Consider the following 22,635-nt stretch of genomic DNA (forward strand, 5'->3'; position numbering starts at 1 on the left):
GCAGATGGCTTGGGCCGACTCCTTTGGCTTCAGCTTTTTTATTGATAGATGAAAGCAGTACACACAACCAAGCTATGGAAAGCTTTAAAAAGCGTCCTCCCTTACCCTGCTTTTTTAACAGTTCCTGCGTTGATAGTTTCTCTCCTTGTCTCTTGCGTGACTACAGTAGACACCAATCCTGTTCTTCAGCCTTCCTTGTACCTTTTCTGCATCCAGGAGCTCTGTGCCCTTTATCATCCTCCTCTCAGCATACCCCAAAGAGATCAAGGCAGCCCTTCCAGACACAGGTTTTCAATCTTTTTTTCCTCCCACACAGCTCTCTTTTCCAGTGGATTCACTTTGCCAGGTAATGGTTTCCAAAGAATCCATTCTAAATTTCCAATATTTAACATCAGATTTTCTAGTCTTGGAAACACTAGGTCGTTGCCAACTCAAAGTTTAGAGATTGATTGCACAAGCAGACTAGCTAGCCATTCTGAAAGGACAATAACTCTTAGGAGCCAAGCAGTGGTGAGCATTTGGCAGGTGATGAGGAACAACAGGATGATCGTTCCACTTGCACTGCCATAACCAGAAGAGACTGGGAGTGGAGGAGAATCACCTACTTATGGACCAACTGCATGGCACACGTCTGCATCTGAGATGCTCAGCCTGGACTTCCTTTTTGGTCAAGGGTCCATTGTAGCCATGGATTAAGGGTATGATTTATCTTACCCTCAAGTTTTTGTTTAAATAGGACAGAACATTTGTGTTCCAAAAGCTTCTTTTTTTTCCCATTGGCTGTAAAAGGAGCTTAACTAAACTTTAGACTTTTTGACTGAACTGCATCTGCCCAAACATGACAGCATCCTTTACGTTAAGGGTGTAGTTCTGCCTAAGGCACAATCACTATCATTTGCCCAGTGTCCTAGTTAACGGGCAAAATCACCAGCAAGGCAGCCCAGCTGCAAGGGAATTGCAGCCCTTTTCTTTCAAGGATGGTTTTAGTACTCAAAACCATAAACTTTCTTCACTCTAGGGTAAATTGGCCAGATAACGTAATTCCACAGCAGCCCCTCCCAACCCAACCTTTTCCTCCCCTCTGACTGATCAACTGTTGGCCTTTACAAAGCGATAATAAAAGACCACACAAAGGTAATTGCTCGTAATTGTCAGGGAGGAGCTTTGCCAGCTCCACGAAGGTCCTCATAGTATGTTCTTGTGTAGGAACCAAACCAGCAAAGTGCTGTGGAAGATGTCTGACAACCCCAACATGTGGTGAGAATTTAGAGCAAATGTCAAGAGTTGGTTTTGGAAAGTCTCTGATTTTTGAAGACTGATGTTTTGGGTAGGTTTGGGGTTTTTTTTTCTCTTTTTTTCCCCAGCAGCTGAGCATTATCATGACAGCCCTGGGAAAAAAGGGCTCTAATGAGCATCTGATGAATTTTGGATAATCCCAGGGCAGCCATGCTAAAAATGTGCAGGGTGGATACTGAGTTGTGTTTTTCTGCAGTGTTGACTTTGAATGAACTGGGCACTTTAATGGTGAAATTGCACCAATTTAAATGAAGGAGCCGGTAAAATGGATGTTTAAAGGCAAGTTTCTCCTATTCAGCTAAAGAGTGGGGATATTTTACACTTGTGTACTGCTTTTCAACAAAGCTCCTTCAAGATAAGCACAAATAAACACTTCTGTGACACAGGAAATAATTTTTACCTGTAATTTACAGGTTGAGATAAGGTGAAGTTAAGCCATTTTTTTTTCAAATTCCTGTGATTATATCTGGTTTTTGGCATGCTTGTTATAGAAGACGTCTGAATATCTCTCAGGTGTGTTGCCTTTTCTATGTGTGCCCTGAGATGGTATTGGTAGATGTTTGCAAAATGTTAACTGCTCTGTCTCCTACCCAAGAAAATGCTATGAGACTTTCTCAGCTCTGGACTCCAACACTGTTTGCAAACATTTTTGCCATCTGTTGTGTGTATTTAACCTTTCTTCAATGTTAAGTTTCTCAGCAGTCAAATGTGATTAAGGAGTTTCTGCTCTTTCCTCTCAGTCCTTTGTAGATGTATTAAGTGGCCTGGCAACTCTGTGAAAGACAAGAAGAGTCTGTGCATGCTGCTGTGAGCTTGCCTGATTTCAGCACAGTTTGAGGGCACCTGCATGCTCTCAGGGGCAATGTAGGAGTGTCTCCGTTACTTACATTTGTTTAATAATGTAGTCTCTTGAATGCATTGCTCTTTCTGGATTGCTTTGTGTCTGCATTTTGCAAACTTCAGGGCTCATTTCCACTAGCTGAAGGACAGAGGTGGAAATGGGGAAGGATGGTCTTGAAAGCAGTGTTTGGATTTCTTACAGCAAAGGGGATCAAGTCTTTACAGGGATGAGAATGGAGTATGGGTGACTCCAAACTGCTCTGAAGCTTTGGTCTTTGCCTCGCTAATTTGCACTTGTGTGACTGAGAAGAATGTATGGGATTTAAAATTTGCACTCGTGTGACTGAGAAGAATGTATGGGATTTAAAATTTTACCTTCTCACTTTTTTGCGAACTAAAGAATGACTATTTTGGTCCCTGCCCTCCTCTTACTGAAGTCACCTCTCGTTTTCCTGTGAGGTGATGTTCACAGGGAAGCACAGCGCCACTCTCCCTGCTCTCAGATGGGGGCAGAGATCAAATCAGGGATGCTCCAAGGACTGGAACCAAATTCTTGGCAGTTATTTGTATCTCATAAACATGATATCACAGTATGGCATCTAGCGCATATTCTGCTTCTTTGTTAAATAAAGAACATGGGGAAAGAGTTTTTTTTTTTTTTATTTTAAGTTTCTTGCTCTTTCTGCTCCTTTTGATTTGAGCTTTCTTTAGTACCCAAGTTTGGGGAAGGGGGGAAAGGGAACGGAATCCTCCAGAGGTTGCAGGAAAAGGAGAAAGAGTAATTTCTTAATATCCCTCACCAAGTAGAGATAAGGCTGACTGAACCCCTGCTGACAGCAAGCTCTGCTTTCTTTCCACAGTCTCCATTGAAGATATTCGGGATGTGAGGTCAGGCCATAAAACAGAAGGTATGGAAAAATACGCCAAGGATGTCCCAGAGTATCGCTGCTTTTCCATCATTTTCAAAGACCAGCGGAAAAACCTGGACCTCATTGCCAGTTCAGAGGACGATGCCAACCACTGGATCTCCGGCCTTGGGAAAATCATAGCCCACAGCAACTCAATGAACCAGAAACAGAAACTCCAACAGTATCCTTTGCTTTATAAAGTGAATAATTGCACACAAAGATGCACTTGTCTTTCTCTGTGAGTGGAGACAGTAGCCTAATCCCCTTTTTTCCTATTGGCCCTGGGCACTGAGTTTTCTCTCGCACTGATTTTGCACCCGGGCACACTCCCTGGTTTCCAATGCTTTTTTTCCCATGTTTTACAGTGATACAAGCAAGAGTGGATTCAGGCTTCACATAGCCCCTCAAGCAAAGAATTGCCTCTTTCAGGGAGCTCCAGATAAAACAATCATTATCTTTTGTATTCTTCAGGGGTCTGTTTCACTTGCTTTGTGGTAAACTCCAGGACAGGCACCTCTTGGCAAGGCATGAAAAGCCCGTACTGTTTATCATGTTTCTCAGTAATACAAGGCAAGGGAACTGATTACCCTCTTCTGAGTGCCAAATTTACTCTGGGGTAGCTCCACTGACTTTAGTGAAATTACTCCTTATTTGCCTCAGCATGGGAGGAAGTTTTGCCCTGAAAAAATTAGCAATTGCTCTAGTGGCAATGAAGACATTGGAAAGGAAAAGTAGCAGAGCACGAAAGGAGAGCGAATTAGTTGTGAACTGGAGAGTGAGTTAGTTATTGGGTGAAATCCTGGCTCTGCTGAATTCACAGAGAATTTTCCCCGGGGCTGCATTTCACTCAACAAGTTGCTTTGCGACCACAGATCTCACATCCATATAAAAAGGGAGAATATCTGTGGGTGCAGTTTTTGATGGATTTTCTGCAGTCCCTGTGTGTCTGAGGCCCTGACTGTGACACGTGAACCTGTTGGCCGATTTCACCCTGATTTGACAGAGCCGCAGCAGTAATAAAATATTAAGTTCCTTTAAGCCTCACAAAGACAGGCATCCAGCTATCAGAGAGGAAACTAGATAGTGCTCGCAGTGAGAGAAGGCTGCGTGAGCTTCATGCCTTGTTCAGCATCAAAGCATCTGTGGAGAGGAGGGGAGATGCAAAATCCTCAGTCAAGGCTTCACTCCATGTGGGTTTGCTGCTGGGTGATAATGTACTGATGATGAAGGAGATGGCACATAAATGCTGACCTTTTATTAGGCCTTACTCTTCTGTGGATTCTCTGAAGTCTAATAAGAACTTGCACAACCATAGTGCTGTTCGTTTGAAGGAATCAGACTCCATTAGTTCTGATGTGCATGGGATGCTGTGTTTATTTCCTGCACTATGGGTGTCTTTTTGGATGGTTTTTCAATCCCTAGGCTGTAAGGTCATTCCTCAGCAGTGTTATTAGTTGTGCGTTCATGGTGGTAGGGAGCAGTCCCTAGACAAGTTGAAATCTTGAAACTTTAGTGCTGCTGGAAATGTTGCACTCTGGCAGTTTTCCTTTGAAATGTGAAGGCTTCCCCCACCCCACAGTGTGTGGGGAAAATGTGGGCTACAGAAATTTGTCCCTGGAGCATGTCAAATTGAATATATTGCTGAAAAACTTCCCCATAAGAAGAGACAAGATCGCTAAGGGGGGAAAAATAACAATGACTTTTGCAAGGGAAGAAGGCTGTAAATTTCCAGCATGGAAAAGTGCCTCTGTGTCTTTGGAAAGCAGGATTGAAGCTAAATAGGGTGGGTAGGCAAGCCGTATTTCTGGAAGAGTAATTACCGTGCAGCGCTGGCTTCCAATCTGGGATTGTCTCAGGCCATTTAACGTAACCTGGAATTACAGAACAGCATGATTTCTCATTTGAAATTTGATGATGTTTAATTAAAGCCTGGGATTTTAAATTTAGTCTGTCTTCACTGGGTTTGCTTGGCAGCGTGGGCTTACTCAGATCTTCCTTAAACCTCAGAAGTGTTCTCTGCACCTGTGAGCGCAGACGGGGAAGCATCTGTAGATGAGAAGTGTTGGGTCCCCTGCCTGTCCCCCATGACTGGAGAATTGCCTTGCAGTGTATCTTTTCCAGCCTCCAAAACCTTGCAAAGCAAGTAAGGAATGAGCAAGATTTTGAAAACAAGTATTGAAAGCAAAAACCTTGCTAGTTTCAGATGGGGTTTGTTCAGTTTATGAGATGATGGAGTTGCCTGTGGTAGCAAGGGACTCGATTTAGTGTCTTATGTGTCCTTTCCAGTCCCGTATTACTACAAAGATGAAACTCCCACATGCTTGATGAGTACTTCTGGTGTTCTTATACAGACAGTATTGTTTTATTAAGCCTCAGGTTCAACCCTGCAACACGCTGGCATAGGTTATTTAACAAATATTGCAGGTATGTGTTCAGGGAAGACTTCAGACCAGAAAATACAGGGGACTTTTCATTTGAGTAGTGTGGCACTGTCTGCTTCGATTCTGGGATTTATGTGTGAGCTTTTCTTCTGGTTGGAAATCACTTACCAGAAGATTTGCAGCATTTCTGTTCCGAGCACATTCATGGGATATCTGCCAGATAGTTTCAGTCATCCCTCTCTGGTTTCTAATAGAAAGCTGGTAGCCCTGAAGCTGGCAGATCCTTTAAAAACAAGAGGCAAGAAGCAGGCTCTCTCTGGATGTACACAGGAATGGGAACAGCTTTTTTCTAGTCCACCCAGGCCCAAACAGGCACGTAAGGTGAAAGGAAGACCCACAACCAGAGCTGCAAAATGGTGTTTGCATCAGATGAGAAGAATTTAAGTGTAAGTAAGTGCTTAGTTCATCCAGCTCCTCTAAGCTCTCTCAAACCTGAGGGGATCGAGATGCATGGGGAGTTTGGGTGTTTTGGGGACTGAACACTGCTGTTTGCTGAAACAACAGGCTGAGGCCCCAGTTGTCTGCAGTCTCCTTTTTCTCTCTTTGCTGCTTGCCCTTGCAGCGAGAGGGCCCACTGTGTGCCTATGCTCTTCGTGGGCTCTCTGATTTCCCTCCTACATCACTCAGCCTCCCTGGGAGGGATATAACAGGAAAGCATCCTCTGCTCACAGGCAGGACCCAGGCATACTCTTTTGCAGACGCATTTACTGCCCACATATTGCCTTCCAGAGTCGACTTTGGATATGTGCGTGACCTCTGGGTGCTCACGATCAGTGGAAATGACTGCAGACTTTTAAAAAAAGGTGGTTTTTTGCAGTGGTTAGAGCAAAAAGAGTAGTTTCTACACACAATTAGTCTTATCCAACTCTGCTGCTCACCTCTGGCTGTGACAGACTGGATTTCCTCTTGGCACCCTAGAGTTGCAGGTTACTCCTGCCTGTTATTTTTAGGGAAGGCTGTGAAGGAGAGCTGAGGTGCGGGGGTCAGGTATGAATGGGTGGCACCGCCGTTGGCACCATGTTGACATGCTGAGCTCTTTGGAGCACAGCTGGTAGAGGTGGTCTTCTCCACCCTGGGGTGGATGGTATTGTGCTCCCAGCAGAGCATCCTCTGCACGTGGGAGCTTCATGACTCGAACTTGGTTTTCTGGGAAGAATCAGTCCAAGCCAGACCCTGGTTGAGGGCCCCGGAGTGTCCCTCGGAGCTGGGGAAATGTAGCCTCTCTTTATTTTCGTTTCCCTGTCTAAAGTAGGGGAATATTAATATTACCAAACTAAGATGGATGTGGTGTGAGGTCATTGCTTAGCACCTGCCAAGATTTTTAAAGACACAAAGTTCAACTTTCCATGAGGCAAACAAAGCTTACAAACAGTTTACACATATCTCCATAGTTCGGAAATATTTGAATGCAGTGGTAGCTGTGGTGAATACTCTGTTTCAGAGTTATGTCCACAGCGCCTAGGGCTGTCAGTTAATGGTCTTTTTGGGGGTTATTTTGAAAGGTCCAGTTAAAATGTTATGGTACTATATGCTTCAGCTGGTATTTGCTAATCCTGAGGTTTACTCTACTTAACATCCAGATTGTACATTTTAAAAAAATTTTTTTAGAATGAGTTTGAAGCAATGCTTCCTGTGCAACACATGGAAGGTTACACTCGTGGAGATCAAATTGTTACTTTGATCATTTTTCTATGGAAAATAGGAGATTTTTCTGGATTTCTTATTTGACAGTAAAGCAAATCAGAGAGAGTCAGTTGCATGATGCAAAAAGCATGGTTTTTTTGTTGTTTAAAACTGCAAGGTATCTCAACTGTCTAGCATTTTCCCAAGAGACTGAAAGAACAGGGGAGACCCAGTTCAAGTTAACTGGCATCATATTAAGAAGCTCATTCTTTATAGTAATTACTCCAGATCCATAGATATACTAAAGTTACTACAAACCAAGCTCTTATGAACTATTATCACTGTATGATACAGTAATAGATCCTGTGCATTTCACAAGGGGAAGCCAAGACCCACAAAGTTTGGTTTGATTCTGCTCACAACAAAGTTCTTAAGACATATAGGTAGAAATCCCTAAATAGATATGGAAGCTGAAGGTGAGTAAAAAAAATTAGTATTAATGCTTCTTTTGGAGAATCTCTGTTCAGTGTTCACTTTGACGTACTGAATATTGATCAAATCTGTAAGAATGAGTTTACCAAGCTCCACTTGGGACCTCTTTTCATCCTTCCTGTATCCCCTTTTAACAGTCTGGAGCAGAATGCACTTTCTGTCATAAAAGAGAAATCAGACTGTTTCTGGCTGTAGCCAGAAACTCCTACAGGGTAAAAAGCTGATCCAGCCTTGGCCAGATGGTGAAAAGCTTCTGCCGGGTCACAATTGCCTGTATTACAGTGCATTTCGCTTCTGCCAAAGCACCATTTTGCTCTTTCAGAGCAGAAGGTGAGATGATGTAAACTGTTCAGTGGTAGCATGCTGGTTTACAGCAGCTGGAGAGGTGGTTCAGAGTCTTTAGAGGAGATTTCTCCACCGCCATGGGCAGCAGAAGGGTGGTATTTAGGCTAGGCACTGACCTGGAAAGATTTCCTTACATCGTCCTGCAGCTGGATTCATACCTGCCTGCGGAAAGCTGATAAAAACAAGGACAACAAGATGAGCTTGAAAGAGCTCAAGAACTTCCTGAAAGAAGTGAACATTGAAGTTGATGACTATCATGCCAAGAAGATTTTCCAGGTAATGAGAGCAAGCAGATAAAGTATTTGCTGTTGGCTGAGGTCAAGGTCTCCCACAGCTTTCAGCTTTGGTTGGACACCTAAGCTAAAGTGAACTCCTAGCATCTTTTCTCGCACCAAGGAAGGACTCTTGGGTTTTCGTGCTCAGCAGATTCCCTCTAACAACTAAGTTAGGCCAGCACAATGCTTTTGATGAAGGTGTGTTAAGGTCTTTCTTTACCATTGATGCCCAATTTTGCCAGGATTCAGAGAAGATGAGATGCAAACATGGATAATGCGAGAAAAAGGGAAAAGCAAAGTTCAAGTGCACTTTGAGTCCCAGGTTTTTCAGGAGTTCTGCGTGCCACAATCACATGTCAATGCCTGAGTCTGGCTGAAATTGGTTTGGTTACATTTATGAACCCAGATCCTCACCCTCTCAGAGGAAGAGGGTGCCAAGTGACAAGTGGAAATGAAAAGAAAGTGCAAATTAGGAAAAAAAAACCAGATTCATGATAGATACGTAACATTGCACCCAAGCCTGGACTAGTCTGGTTGATTTAATAGCCCAAGGCATATTTAATCTGGTCAGGGACATACACTTCTAAATTCTCAAGATTCAGCTTGCTGTCTGAGCCTATCAGAAGATAAGAAAGGGATGAAAATTTGTCAGTTGTTAAGCTTTTGGTTTCTCTCTAAAGAAGCCTTCCTGCTGAGGTGAGATAAAACGTCTGGATAATTGCCAAACTTCCATCCTGTCCGAAGCAGGATTTGAATTCATGGGTGGGCAGTTTCAGAATTGCTTTTTCTGATCAGTGGTAAACGTGTGGGTGGTTTTGGACACTGGCAGTAGTTCTTCTGCTCCTTCCTGTAAGCAGATAGCAGGGAAGGTTGGCAAGATCTCGCTAGGACCTTCCCCCAGAGGAGGTACAAGTTTCCTAATCCTTGCTGTATGGAGGTCTCTCTCTGTCTCTGGTAACTCTGCAAGAATTGGGGGAAGGTCATCAACAGATCATACAGAATTTCAGCTTGCAAAATCTTCTACATGTACTGCCTGCTCTGGCTGGCGTATCCCATGCTTTATTCCCTGCTCAGGAAGACCTTGGAAGAATAGCAATAAGGCTGGATTTCCGCTGAGTTAGATGTCTCCAGTGCAGTCACCTGCATGGGAAGCAGTCACCAACACTTACACTTCCTTTGCAGTCTGTGTAGGCCAAGCCAGTAATGGATACCAGGGTGCGATTCACCTCATCCTAAAGGATACATCTCACATATCTCAGATGAATCACTCCCTACATCTTCAAATATCAAACATCTGAAAACACATCCTTTTTTTTTTCAGAGGCACAGTCTCCTCTTCATTCAATGAACCTCTTCTGCTATTGCAATAGTTAAAAGGGAGCTCTAGGAGTGGAAACTTGATGAAGTTCAATTCTCTTTTTGCTTGAGGACTCCAAGTAATTACTAAAACTTGATTCAGCCCATCTAAATGCAGGCAGCTAGTTGAAGTACTGTCATTAGGCATGTAATTGTTATAAGTTTCCTGGAGAGAGAAAGAGAGGCCAAAGAGAGGCTCTTTGGAGGTTAATTCAGATCTCTTGTGGGCTGAATTGCCTCCAGGAAGAGTCTGTCTTGCTCCTAAAGCAATTACATTTTCAGTTTACATAATGCCTAAACTTAGATGGACTGAGAGACATTACAGCATATTAAAAGGGTGATCTTTTCTGTCTTAGTGAGTTTTTCTTCATTCAGTCACAGGAAGGAAGGGTGATCAAGGATTCAAGAGAGAGCTACAGGGCGTGTTCTCACATTATTCTTGCTTTCCGTCACATAACTCGGTGTCCACATCTAGGTTTTAGACACACCTGAGTAAGACATATGCAATGCAACCAGAGACTGTGCAGAGCTCCTCTAATTGCTCACTTCATTTCAACCTGAATATTCATGCTGGTGCATCAGAAAGGTTCCAACTTTTTCTGGCAGGCCAAGGTTCATTCAGGACTCATGGTTCATGACCCGTACAAGTGAGGTAAAACACAGTATTTGGGGTTGAGATTCTCTTTCTAATTTGGAGCTCTTGTAGCCCAAGCAGAAGGAGATCAGTTTTATACCATGCATCTGATCTGTCCTGAAATGTGACTGTGATGCCAATGCTATTGTCCTATTTCTATCACAACCTTTAATGGCCACTAATGAACAAACTTCCCAAGGCACAACAGTTATAATGCCAGTTTTCTAGAAGTAATATGTCATTTTCCCTGTTGTGTCTTAAAGAAAAGAACGTCTGGCATTCACGGCATCCCTGCAGTCTCCACCAGTTGGTTTTCCCTCTTTATATTCCTTTTTCAGTTGCTAAGCATCATGCTCAGCTTAGCTTGTGACATCTGCCAAAGCCACAGCACAGGATCATACAGACATAGAAAGCAGCAAGGAAAAGACAGTTCCTGGACTGCTCAAACTGAATTTAAAGGTGTCTGTACTACTGAGCATTTCACAGGTTGTCCCATCCCTGAGATGAGCCCATAGCTTCTACCCAGCAGATTCTGAAGTCGGGACATAGTTGAACTTTTTGCTGTCAGTTCAGCTTGTGAAATGCTGTGCATCATGATAATTTTGTTTGGTTTTATATGTGCACCATAAACAGATAGTGAAGGACTCCAGTGGAGGATTTGCAGGGGATGAAAGTCCTTCATTATCATCTTGCTTGGGGCACTGCCAAAGCCACCGTGGCCATCACTGAGATCATTAGCAGAGTTAGATTGAGATCAGTGTGATGACTGGTTAAACTGAGACATGCATTTTGGTCATAAAACCCAGGACAATAGCTCTATCTGTCATAAGAGATCAAAGATTGAAAGCAATTTAATTCCTCTGGTTTGAGAAGTTACCATCTGTCAGCTAAGTCATAGTAGCTGATAGCAACTTGTCCATAGCAAGGGTGAAATGAAATGCACCACAAACTCCTCTGAGTGGCCTGGAGCACACTTTCTGTTTCAAGTTCAGGCCTGAAGAAGAGTTTTTAGGCCAAAGACTAAGTAAGGCAAGCCATGTCCTGCAGGGGTTTTGTCATCCATGCCAAAAAGGAGATTTTTCAGACTTACCTGAAATGTAAGATGTGAGTGGGCTGTATGAGATGAGGACACCACTGTTAAGGGTCTGTTTGCTTGCTTTAGATATTGAGAGAGAGGGAATCATCATAATAACAAGGCATTAACTAGAGGTGGGTTGATTGCTGAAATTTGCAGGGAAAACCACTTGGAAGCAGTATAATGCTCCCTGTCATCAGTGATTCCTCTGAGACAGGCTTGCTTTCCATTGCTGCTTCTTTTTCTCAGCCCATATTTAATGCAGAGGTTTACATCCCAGAGATGACTGAAAAATTGTTGTCCACCTCTCCATGAAGAATTCTGCTAGGAACAAACAACAAAATTCCTATCAGGATTTGCCACAGAAAAAATGTAATTTCTGATGACAAATTGAACCTGGGAATATTTTTAAATAAACTGGAAATATTTCTTGTTGGAAAAGGTGTTGTCCTTCATGGAGATGCTAACTTGCATATCTTAAATTCCTAATCTTTCATGGTCAGTCAAGTCCTTGGCTGTGGTGCTCTGTCAGAGCAGTTATCTAGTGGAGAAGTTCAAACCACAGAGGAACATGGGGGCATGAAGAATTTGAATTACAGCTCCTTGAGAAGCTGATATCTGATTTGAAATTTTGTGGAGATTTTGTTACCTGGTGGCTTTTGAGCAAGAATGGAAAAGTTCCATGGAAAGAGGGATTTTTTTCATACCTAAACATGCACGTGTTTAGCAGGATTTTTTTTAAACTCCCTTTTGATGCCATCTTTGCAATGAGCCCTACCACTAGCCTTGACAGGCTCTTGAGGCCTGAGCTCAAACCTACTAAGGTCAAGGGGAAGGCCCTTTTCACTTTACTTACTGGATTTTAGGCCACGGTCTTTCTCAATAGTTTAAGATGCATTGAGGTAATTGTTTCCCTATATTGCTCCACCTCTTGAGATCAAGAGGTACATTTCTCTTGAGCCTTGATTTGCATTTAAATTGTCAGGAGCTGTCCTTTTAACTTGTGGTTTGCACAGTACACAGTGCAGTGGAGCTCAAGGCCATGCCTGCTGCTTTTCAGTACACTGATAATATGAGTTAATAATAAATAATAATAATTGTAACTGTTCTATCAATGTTGGCCTTGTCAATGAGAACCATTGTTATTGACCAAGTGTTTCTCATTCACTGGCCAGTAACTGTTTCCAATTATTTTGTGTTCTGCGTTGTGTAGCCCTGGTGCAGATTACGGCTGGCATATGCCAGAAGGAAAGAAGGTTTTCACTCCTTCTCCCCTCTACGTTTACAGCACTGTGACAAGTCCAAAACAGAGGCTCTGGAGGATGATGAGATAGAGGAATTTTACAAGATACTGACAGAGAGGAAGGAAATAGACAAGATCTTCCAAAAGTACTCAGATGCATCAGGGTTCATGTCCTGCCAGAACCTGGTGAGGTTCCTCTATGAGACACAGCAAGAAGAAGATGCTGTTGTTGCTGCCCCTGCCTTAATTCAGAGATATGAGCCCAATGAAAGAGGTAGGTTGGAAACCCTGGCTGGTTTGGTTCAAAATCTTGCTTTCTTGATGAACTACGAATTGCTTTGCTGGCAGCCATGTGTGTCATTTTCTCCTTTCAGCTGCTTCTAAAACACCAGTCTTCTAGGGGTACATCAGCAGCTCTTAGAGAGGGGGGTACAGGAGAGCCTGGGAAATATTTCTCTTCAATTTTGGCTTGGGTACACTGAGCAGCTAGAGAGGGGGGGATATGGAGTTTGCTAGAAGGTGATGAAATTCCCGTGGGAAAGGCTCTGATGGCTTATTCAAATGACAAGACCTAACATGGTGTTGCAAGGTTAGGAATGTAGCAATATTTCTGTTCTTCAGAAGCAGGAACAGAGGCAAATCTTTTTGAATCTGGGCACCTGAAAAGCCATTGGGTGATGAAATCTCTGAGTAGAGGGCCAAAAAGGTGACAGCTGTTTAGGAGTACAATCACAGAACTGTCTTTCTGCTCAGAAATGAAGAGAATCACCAGTCTGGAGCACCTTGGAGGACATGTTCAAGAAACAAACACAGAATCATAGCCTGATTTTGCACTGTCCTGGTATACCTTCAGGAGAGAGACAATGCTTTGCAAATGTCAGACCTGGGGATTAGACTGAGATCTAGCTTAGTCCCTCAAGATGGGGAGACCCCAATTTGTCCCCAAAGTTGGGTTATTTTGCATTCACTCTTTGCAAATCACTTATTAATTGGATAATCTAGACAGAATTTGTCTGGCTGTGTTTAGACATTGACAGTTTCTCTGTGTTGGCATGAAGAAAGCTTCAAGTGCTCAAATGGAGATTTTTTTATACTGTAGATCTCTAGAGACAGGTGAGGTAAGTGCAATCTTTGACACTTTTTAGGTGTTATCAAGGACAGTAGGTGTCATAAAAAGCCGTGCTTGTGAAGGGGGTTTAAAAGCATTTTCAGGCAGATGAAGCTGTCATCATCTTCTGAACAGCATCGATATCTTTACTACTAGCTGAGTGCCTAGGAAGCCTGTTTTGCCTTTGAGATCCTCTGGAGATCAGCAGGCATCATGGTGAAGATGATGGCACAAGCTGGTGGTGTCAGATTTTCAGTGTGGGGTTTCTGTCTTTTTATCTGGCAGCCAAGAGGGGTAACGCCATGACGAAGGATGGTTTCCTGATGTACCTGCTGTCCGATGATGGGAATATATTCAACTCCTCCCACCGTAAAGTTTACCAGGACATGACTCAACCTCTCAGTCACTACTTGGTGTCATCCTCACACAACACCTATCTTATGGAAGACCAACTCACAGGTCCAAGCAGCACAGAAGCCTATATCAGGTAATGCATATGTGTGTGTGTTTCTGTGTGTGTGTGTGTGGTTGACCTCTTTCTTACAGAAGACATAGGGTGTATCTATACTGCTAGAAGTAAGAGGACCAAGAAGCAGTCTCCCACCCCAAGACCAGGTAATGTGAACTGGCCCGAGTTCACGTCAGGGTGAGCTGTTTCTAAACCAGTTGGCCATGCCCCCCTTTTCATAGCACTTTGACCTGGGTCTCTGCTGGGCCCCAAGTGTTGTCCACCTGACTGTAAGATGTATAATTACTACATTTGGGAGCAATTTAAAGTATCTGCAATCATGTGGAGACTGGATTGCAGCCCTGTTTTCAAAGCATGATGCTGAGGGGATCTGTTGCATGCCCCAGAATATGGCGTGAGATCATTTGTGCAAGGGACTTGTAGGGTGCAAAGATTTCTGGGGTAGAGCTGCAGGACTGTGTAGAGACTGGAAGGAGCAAAAATGATGCATACTGTCATGATGTTTACGATCTGTACTGCCTTTTGGGAGTAGCCCCTGGCGTGGACTATCCCTAGAACCATGCTGGGGTTTATTTTGGAGAGAGCTAGTTGGAGTGGTACAAAAAAAGAGGTGGGATGTGAGCTAATGAAGCAGTGTGGGTGATCAGGAAACTTATGGCTGGTCCCTCTTTGGCAGCTTAGATGCTGCCACAAGCATCTCTGGACAGAACATTAGGTGTTGCCTATTTCTCCCTTTAACGACGACTGCTGTCTGACATCTCATGGCCAGATGTTTGCAGTGGCCTTTACTAACTTGCACAACCACTTTACATTCCTTCTGCTATGACCTGTACTTTTATCAAGTGAGACAATGTTGCCTTATAAGCAAGCCACTGACTGCAATTTTGTCTTTGTTTATTACTTATCTGATTCTTGGGGAACAAGGGCTGTCTAGAGTCACAAGCTCAAAAGAGGAGAGAGTGAAATCTGGCACAAGTTGTTTTTCAGTAGCTGTTTGAATTCCTCTTACAGTATCTTAAAATTACAGAATTATGTTTTGGTTGTAAAAAAAATAAAAAATCCCGTGGTTCTTATTCAATGAGTTAAAGGAGTTGTGTTATTTGTTCCCTATATGAGGGAATTACTGTAGAAGAGACAAGATCACCTCCTAGACAGATAAGTTTGTACAGGGGGAACCTACCTTTGAAAGTAAATTAAAATGAAAGTATGGATATGTAGAGGCAGGAGTTTCAAGTGGAAATTCAGTCTGTAGACTCAGTTTGGGAAAGTGGCCCTCAGCAGTCTCCCCAGCTATGGTGGAGTTCCCACAGCTCCCTCCCTGACAGCTCTGAGGATTCATCTCTCATGTCTTATCAGATCTAGATGAAGAAGTCATATCATCCAGGCTTCGTGAGCTGGCTTCTAAGGCTGACTGTCTTGCTGTCTTTCTTCCAGCCACTCTTGATTTTCTCTTCTCTTCGTCATCTTTGGGAAAAGACCTGGGGCACAGTCATGAGTGTCCTTTCTGACCTGGCACTCACTATGTCGTCTTCTTTGGATAATTCTTACCTTGGACTTTCACTGCCTCCTTTTTCAGATCCCACTGTGCTTTTCTTGCTCAACCTTGAGCTCTCTTTGCTGACTCTGAGCTCTCATGATCCCATCCTTTCTCCATCTGCTTTCCTGTTTTTCCAAGCTCCTCTTTTCTCCCTTGCTCCCTAAACTTCCCATCAGCCTTCCCAGGCAATACCTGTGCCTGATGCACCCTCATTTTGAGACGGAGCAGAAGGTTTAGAACCCAACCAGCTGCCTTCTTTGTTTCCAGAGCCCTCACCAAAGGCTGCCGCTGTGTGGAACTGGATTGCTGGGATGGCCCTAACTCAGAGCCCATCATTTATCATGGCTACACTCTCACCTCCAAGATCCTCTTCAGCGATGTCATTAAGGCCATCAAGAACTATGCTTTCAAAGTAAGGACAAGGAACCTGGGACCCTCTAAGATTTCTCATATTGCACAGTCCAAGACTTATAGCAGGTCTCTGCCCTTCCAGCAGAGAGCATAAACAATGAAGACTTCACCTTAGCATTTCTCATGGGTACAAGATGTGTCCTTCTGTCTGGGCATCCATGTTCTGCTTTCTGCAGAGATCCATTCCTCGGAGTTGCTGAACAGGCAGAACACTATCTGAGGATGAGTTGGATCTATACCAGCATCCTGGACCCCACTGCAATGAAAATAATGCCCAATATCTTGAGCATACCTGGTGGGAAATGCAAACAAGCCCATGATTTGTGTAGCTTTGATGTCTCAGGGTCTGTTCCTAGTTTAGTGTAACCCATGTGCATGTGTTTTGGAGGGACTGATGCGAAAGACTGCTTCTACTCTGCTTTAAAAGGAATGAGCAGATCTGGAGTTTTGTGTGGCAGGGCTGGGCCAGCAGCCTTTAAAAAACCTTGGGTCTGTCCAGACTCACTGGGCTTTCTGCTATTTTTCTTCAGCACACTTGACTTGAGAGCTAGTATCAAGTTTCCTTGGGGGCTATAAAGCAGTGACAATGACAATGCCTTCTGCACATAAAACATCAAGGAGGGGCACAGGGAACCAGATCAGGCCTATGCATGAATGGAGGAAGGATTCGTGTCACCTAAGGGTTTGAGCAAACCCAGTAATTTCAAAGCCTTCCTTCCCAGTCCTTCCTCTGAGGTGTGCAAGTGGAGAATGGAGGCAAAGGGATCCTCATCAAAGTGCCCTAGAAAGTCTGTAGGAGGCATCCTGACCCAGCCTGCTGCCCTGTCCATTGGATCATCATCTCTGGAAGGCATCAGCAGAGATCTGAGTAGCTACTGCACAGTCAAATTTGTCCATTTTTAACAAATACTCATTGTAGCAGAATACTAGACCCTACTGTTGACCCATCTCCAGAGAAAACAGCACTGGGGTTTATATAAATTGCTATAGACTGGCAAAATTGCAGAGTTCACTGATGATGTATGTTGCTATCTTGTCCTAGACCTCACCATACCCTGTCATCATCTCCCTGGAGAACCACTGCAGTGTCGACCAGCAGAAGGTCATGGCTCAGCACATGACGACGATCCTGCAGGACATGCTCTTGGTTGCTCCGATTGATGGAAACAAATCCCAGTTCCCCTCCCCAGAGGTAAGCAAGGCCACTCCAGCACATTCTGCCTTCTGAGGTTGGGACAAGAGAGAAGTCTGTCTTCTTGCTGGGTGCCAAGTAGTTGACAATATGTCTGAGGACTGATCAGAACTGCGCTTGCTGAGGAGCAGAGATTGTCTGTGGGCAGCAGTGGAATAAGAAATAGCCAGAGTAGCTAGAAGTAGCCTGTGCACATCAAGCATCAGAATACCGTGGTGCTCCTTGTTTGTCGTGTAAGGTCTCAGAGGAGACATCCCTGAGGGCCTGGGGCCATTCCTGGTCCATTTATCAAGGCCAGGGAATGTCCTTCATCCCATGAGGAGGTTGCTTTTCTGGCTTGTCCCAAGGGAGCAGAGTCCTGAGGGTCTGTCTTGTGTCTTCTCCTCACACCCCAAAGCTGAATATGACCTTTTTTGGGCTAATCCTCTGAAGCACAGTTAGGTTGCTGCACATGCAGGAAAGATTAGCACCACAAGGAGTGACTACAAGGTGTCTCTGTGTTTTTAATCCAGCAAGACTGGATGCTTTCTGATTTCATGGTAGGTGAGATGTCTTACTCTGTGCTGTGGGATGTAGCATACGCTCCCCTCCTCCTTTAATGCCCTGGGTGCCCTACTGTGGAGATCCAGACTGCTGATTAGGAAGCAATGAGGTCTGGAAGGACAGCTGTGATTGCTTGCACCTCAAAACTCAAGGGGAAAACCAGTACAGGTAGCCTAAAACCGTATCAAGCATGAAGCGTCCTCCCACTGAAAATGGCCTGGGGTGGCTACTGAGAATGGCCTGGGGTGGTGGGGATGGAGATGTCCATGGAGGACAAGGGGAGGCAGGAGGCTGCATAGAGATGCCCCTTTGATTCCCATGAATCAGGGCAGCCGTGAAGCTGGGAGCTGAGCTCAGACCCTGCAGGGGGAAGGAGATATTCAGCCCTCAACAGTGGACCACCACTATAAATTATTAGCTGACAATTAGAAAAAATTGGAAATGGAATCTTGATATGAAAAAAAAGTTTCCAAAACAGAAGCCAAAATGAAACATTCATCTGTTTCCACCCTTTGGGTTTATGTTTTCATTTCTTTCATTCTTTCTTTTCTCTTAAGCACTTTGCAGAAACAGACTTCTGTGTGGATAGCTGCAGTCCCCTTTAAATTACATTTCTTTGCTAAAGAAATCATTTGCCAAAAATTGGATGAGCATGCCTAGCCAGAGCTGGATGGAGTTTGTGGGTGGGATAAAGCTGGCAGTCAGCAGGGGAGAAAGGAGAGGAAAACGATCCACCCAAAATATCTTCTATATTTGTTCTCCCTCTCCCTTTTTCTCTTTTCCCTTTCTGACTTTCTCCTTTTGTTTGGGAGTGTCATGCCTCGCTTAATACAATGCCTAGCACAGAGGGAAGCTGATCTGGGTTGGTCCCCAGGCACCAGTGCAATAAATTAGGATGAATCATAATTTTTAGTGCTGCTGCTTCAGCAGGACCTTTGCACTGGCACAGACAAAGTGCCTCCATTTAAGAAGTGACTCTCCCAGGGTGAGGATACACCCAGCATGGTGACAGGTCTCTACATGCTGTTACTGAGCTGGAAAAATCAAAGTCTTCAGTGTCACCTCCTGGCTCGCTATTTCTCCCTGGTGCAGGATCAGCAAAGCTGCTGATGGCTTTTCAAAACTGCCTTGTGACCAGAGGAATGATATGAAGAAAGAAAGGCGAAACACCAAGGAAAGAAATGTGTGATGTGAGTGTAAGGGAATGACCCCAGCTTCCCAAGGATGTTTTTCCCATTCCTGTGCTCATCTAACCTCCTGCTCTGATTGCCTAGATGGACATGTGGCCCCAGCTGGAACAAAATGGCCCAGATCTACTTCAGTGAATGGATTTGGGCTGATATGCTCCATTAGAGGAACCAATCCATTTAGTTTAAAGGGAGAAAAATTGCCAATGTAGCAAAACCTATCCTTTTCCCTCTTGTACTTTTCCGCTGCCTTCTTGCTATGTGGACTAGGAGAGTGAAAAGGCCTGAACTGCTGATTTTTTTTGGTGGAAAATACACTGAAGCTGAAACATTAAGGAAAAAAAACCAAAACAAACCAGAAACCTCTTGGACTTTCCACTTCCTTGTGAAGCTGGCACGGGGAAGCCCAGGACAACATACTATTTTTTAAACTAGAAAAAGGGTGGGATCTGTCACTGGGAAGAGGGCTGAAAGGCTGTAAATAAAAACAGGCAAAGAATTGCTGCAGAGTGTGTTAGCAGGGCCATGTCAGTAATTAAAGGAAGATCAACACAGTTTGGATTCACGCTAACGATTCATACCACAGCACAGGGCAGGCATGTGATTTATTAGGCTCCATTCAGGAACAGTGTTGGACTACACAGAGCATCTAAATATCTCCCCCAAGCTGCTGTCTTTAGGTTCCAATAGCAAATTAAAGGCCTATAGGATGAAAGGCCACAAGCCACACAAAAGCTCCAGGCGGTGCCAGGGTTGTAGGGAAGAGCTGCTCCAGTCTCTGCTGCTGATTGCTTGTTGCAGGCCCTTCTGCCCCATCCCTGATCTGCACAGGGGTCTGCCAGGGCCCCTTCCCCCTGTCTCTGCATCCCAGCTAGAAATGCTGCAAAAGCCCAGCCCTGGAATGAGACTAAAACAGCCGCCAACAGTGCATGCAACTATACAGCATATCAGGCATATCTGAAACCCCTCCAACTCTTTGTTGCTGGACTTCCTTGTTTACAACAACAGTGGTTTTGGGTTTAACAGACCTGTCTTGGTAGGTGACCCTTAGGACCACGAGCCCCCCAGCTGGGAACCCCAGTGCAGTGGCAGGGGCCTCTGCCATCCTGCACCTCCGCTCTCCCACCAGCTGTCCCATCAGTTACCTCCATTACTGCGTCCAGTGCCTCCATTCAACATCCCCTTGAGCCATGCAGCTCAGGAACCACGTCCAGTATAGCAGTGGCAATGCAGGGCGCACCACAACTGATCAGGGTGGCTGACCTGCTCTGCTCTGTGCTCACAGCAAGGCAGCAAACACCTCCAGGTCTGGCTCAGCTAAGTCCAGACTAGGTTCAGTCACAGGTCTCTAAGTCAACAGTGGACCCCGGGAGCCATCTGCCCAGAAGGGTTACTTTTGCACCATACACTCAAAGCTTCAAGTCCCTCTGCCTTATGCCTAACTCCACAGCTATGCCTTTCTCCAAGGTTAGCCCAGCTTGTGTTAGCCTTGTCTGCAGTGCATCTTCTTGGCTGAAGTTCTTAAGCTGATTTTCCCTCAAATCTCTCAAAACCTCCTTTGATAATATGTTTCTTCCCCTTTTCTGGAGACTCTCTTCATCCTCTGGTGCCACTCATTGTTAAACCCTGCAACACTTCAGTTTTCAACTGAGCTGAAAGACACACACAGATGGAGATGAGATATCAGTTAGTGCATCTGGTCTGCACATCTCCTTATGAATGTGAACATGTTAATCCTCACAGCTTCTCAGAAGTCTGGGGAGATGGATGTCTTCATCCCGAGTGTGGGATGTAAGGTGGAAGTGCTCAGACCCTGTATATCCTTGCACATGAGCACTTCACTTTGGGCTCCTTTTGAGAAATAGTTAATACAACCAGGGAAGTTGGAGGTGCGGTCCACCTCCTTGTAAGTGTTTGTCTAAATAGACAAGAACAATCACACCCTGGGAATGTTTAGTTTTCTCTGTTGACTCCAAAGAAGGTGTTGAAGGCACAGAAGGTTGGATGAGGTGGATCACTTTACAAATCTTCCCCTCCCACTGAGATGAAAACCGGATATCAGACCTTGCCACGGCTTTCAGGTTGCTAATAGGGGCAAGAAACTTTCAGGTAGGATAAACGTGTATGCAGATCTTTTAAAATCCTCCGCTCTTTACAGCTTTGCTCCTTCTGATAAAATCACCAGTTCTTTCATTTAAGGTGGTTGCCGTGTCCCAATTCACAGACTCACTTGCAGAGCTGAGCTTGTTCAGCATGCAGTAGAAAAGGTGGGAGAGCAGCAGAGCTCCACTTGTGGAAAACTAAGGCAATGCGACTTACAGGGCACATGAGGAAGGGAAAGAGTTGCATCCATTCCAGCAGGCACTGTACCATGTGTTATCAGTAGAGTCCAGTGTCCTCGTAGCCCTTCCAATTTTCTTAGGTTGTATTCTACCTTGGGCTCGCCACAGGCAGTTGGAATAGCTTTATGGTCTACTTGGAGAATATGTATTGAGTATTTCAGCTAATGCTTCTTCCTAAGACAAGGGATCTGCTCAACAGAGCTGAACTGATGAGCTGAGTGTCTTTCGCCTCAGGCTAGAAATACTTAATATCACATGAAGGGGAACCAAGAGAGATGGAACAAGTGCATGCGTGTGTTTGTGTCTGTGTGTATCAGCTTATTTAAAACCTTGTTAAAGAAGATAAGCACTCAAATTTAGGACTTTGCTTCCTAGCAGCCATATTAAATGAAGGAAGACAATGTTTGGGACTGGCAGCTTCTGCAGGATGGATCCAGTGCAATGCTACTACAAAATAGCTCCCTTTGCAGGAAACGGAGATGAAAATGCTCTGTTTTGGGGTGAATCTCACCTCTCATTGTGGACAAATAATAAGCTAATGCATCTCCTCTGGAGTTAGGTGGCACATGGACTGCTCTCCCTCGTAGCCACGGTGGAAGTCACCTGCACAGGGGGATGCTAAACCTCCGCAATGCAACATGACTCCAGAAGGGAGCCAGGCTCTTAGATTTGAAGGCCAAAAGGGACCACCATAATCTCCCTAGAGAGAGTCTTGTATAACACAGTCTGGGCTGACCAGTGTCCCTGTGCCCATGGGGAGCGTCCGCAGCATATCCGAGGTTTCCCAGAGTAACCACAGTCTAGACAGGATAACAGCAGCACCAAGGACCCACTGCTGGCAGCCCTGGTAGCGGGTGTGGTGAGGAGACAAGGTGGAGCCTGCATTGCTGTGCCTTCACTGCTGATGTTATTCAGCCATCTAGGATGGGTTTGTGCCAGAAATTACACCCCTCACTTGCTGGATGGGCTGTCCTGAACTGGACAAGCTTAAAAAGGGCTAGTAGCCCAACTGGTAATTAAAAATCAAGCAACCTTCCCCAAATACCTCATCCCTAGTTCTCTACTGTTGAGCTGTGACATGAGGTGGTAAGGTTTCTTACGGGATGTTAGAAAGTAGAGGCAGATAATATATTATATAGCAGGATGCTGTCTGCAGCCTGCGAAGGACAAGAGAGACTTCTCTGCTCGCCTTCCCGCTGTCCCCAGTGCAATCCCTCCAGGCTTGTCCATTCAAAGTATTGACAGGAGCACAGAAACTCACACAGAGCTGGATTTCACCTTCTACCCATGGATGTTGTGGAAGGACAGGGAAGAGCTG

The 22,635-nt window shown here is 44.6% G+C and overlaps 1 protein-coding gene across 4 annotated transcripts in view; it reads left to right on the top strand.

Moving 5' to 3' along the window:
• The window catches only part of PLCD1 (phospholipase C delta 1), a 54,931-nt gene that overhangs the window by 22,062 nt on the left and 10,234 nt on the right, over positions 1-22,635 (top strand). For 3 of the 4 annotated variants that reach the window (XM_087731116.1, XM_009475352.2, XM_087731105.1), the window contains exons 3-8: positions 2,997-3,225; positions 8,092-8,221; positions 12,574-12,802; positions 13,922-14,123; positions 15,910-16,054; positions 17,096-17,245. In XM_087731116.1, the coding sequence (XP_087587242.1) occupies positions 2,997-3,225; positions 8,092-8,221; positions 12,574-12,802; positions 13,922-14,123; positions 15,910-16,054; positions 17,096-17,245 (1,085 nt within the window). Of the gene's footprint in view, positions 1-1,212; positions 1,328-2,996; positions 3,226-8,091; positions 8,222-12,573; positions 12,803-13,921; positions 14,124-15,909; positions 16,055-17,095; positions 17,246-22,635 lie in introns of those variants that run through there. The other variant, XM_087731125.1, reaches the window with a different exon arrangement.

This window comes from Nipponia nippon, unplaced genomic scaffold (genome assembly GCF_047370975.1).
Source record: "Nipponia nippon isolate SJK-2023a ecotype South Korea unplaced genomic scaffold, ASM4737097v1 scaffold_1, whole genome shotgun sequence".
NCBI classification, from domain to species: domain Eukaryota; kingdom Metazoa; phylum Chordata; class Aves; order Pelecaniformes; family Threskiornithidae; genus Nipponia; species Nipponia nippon.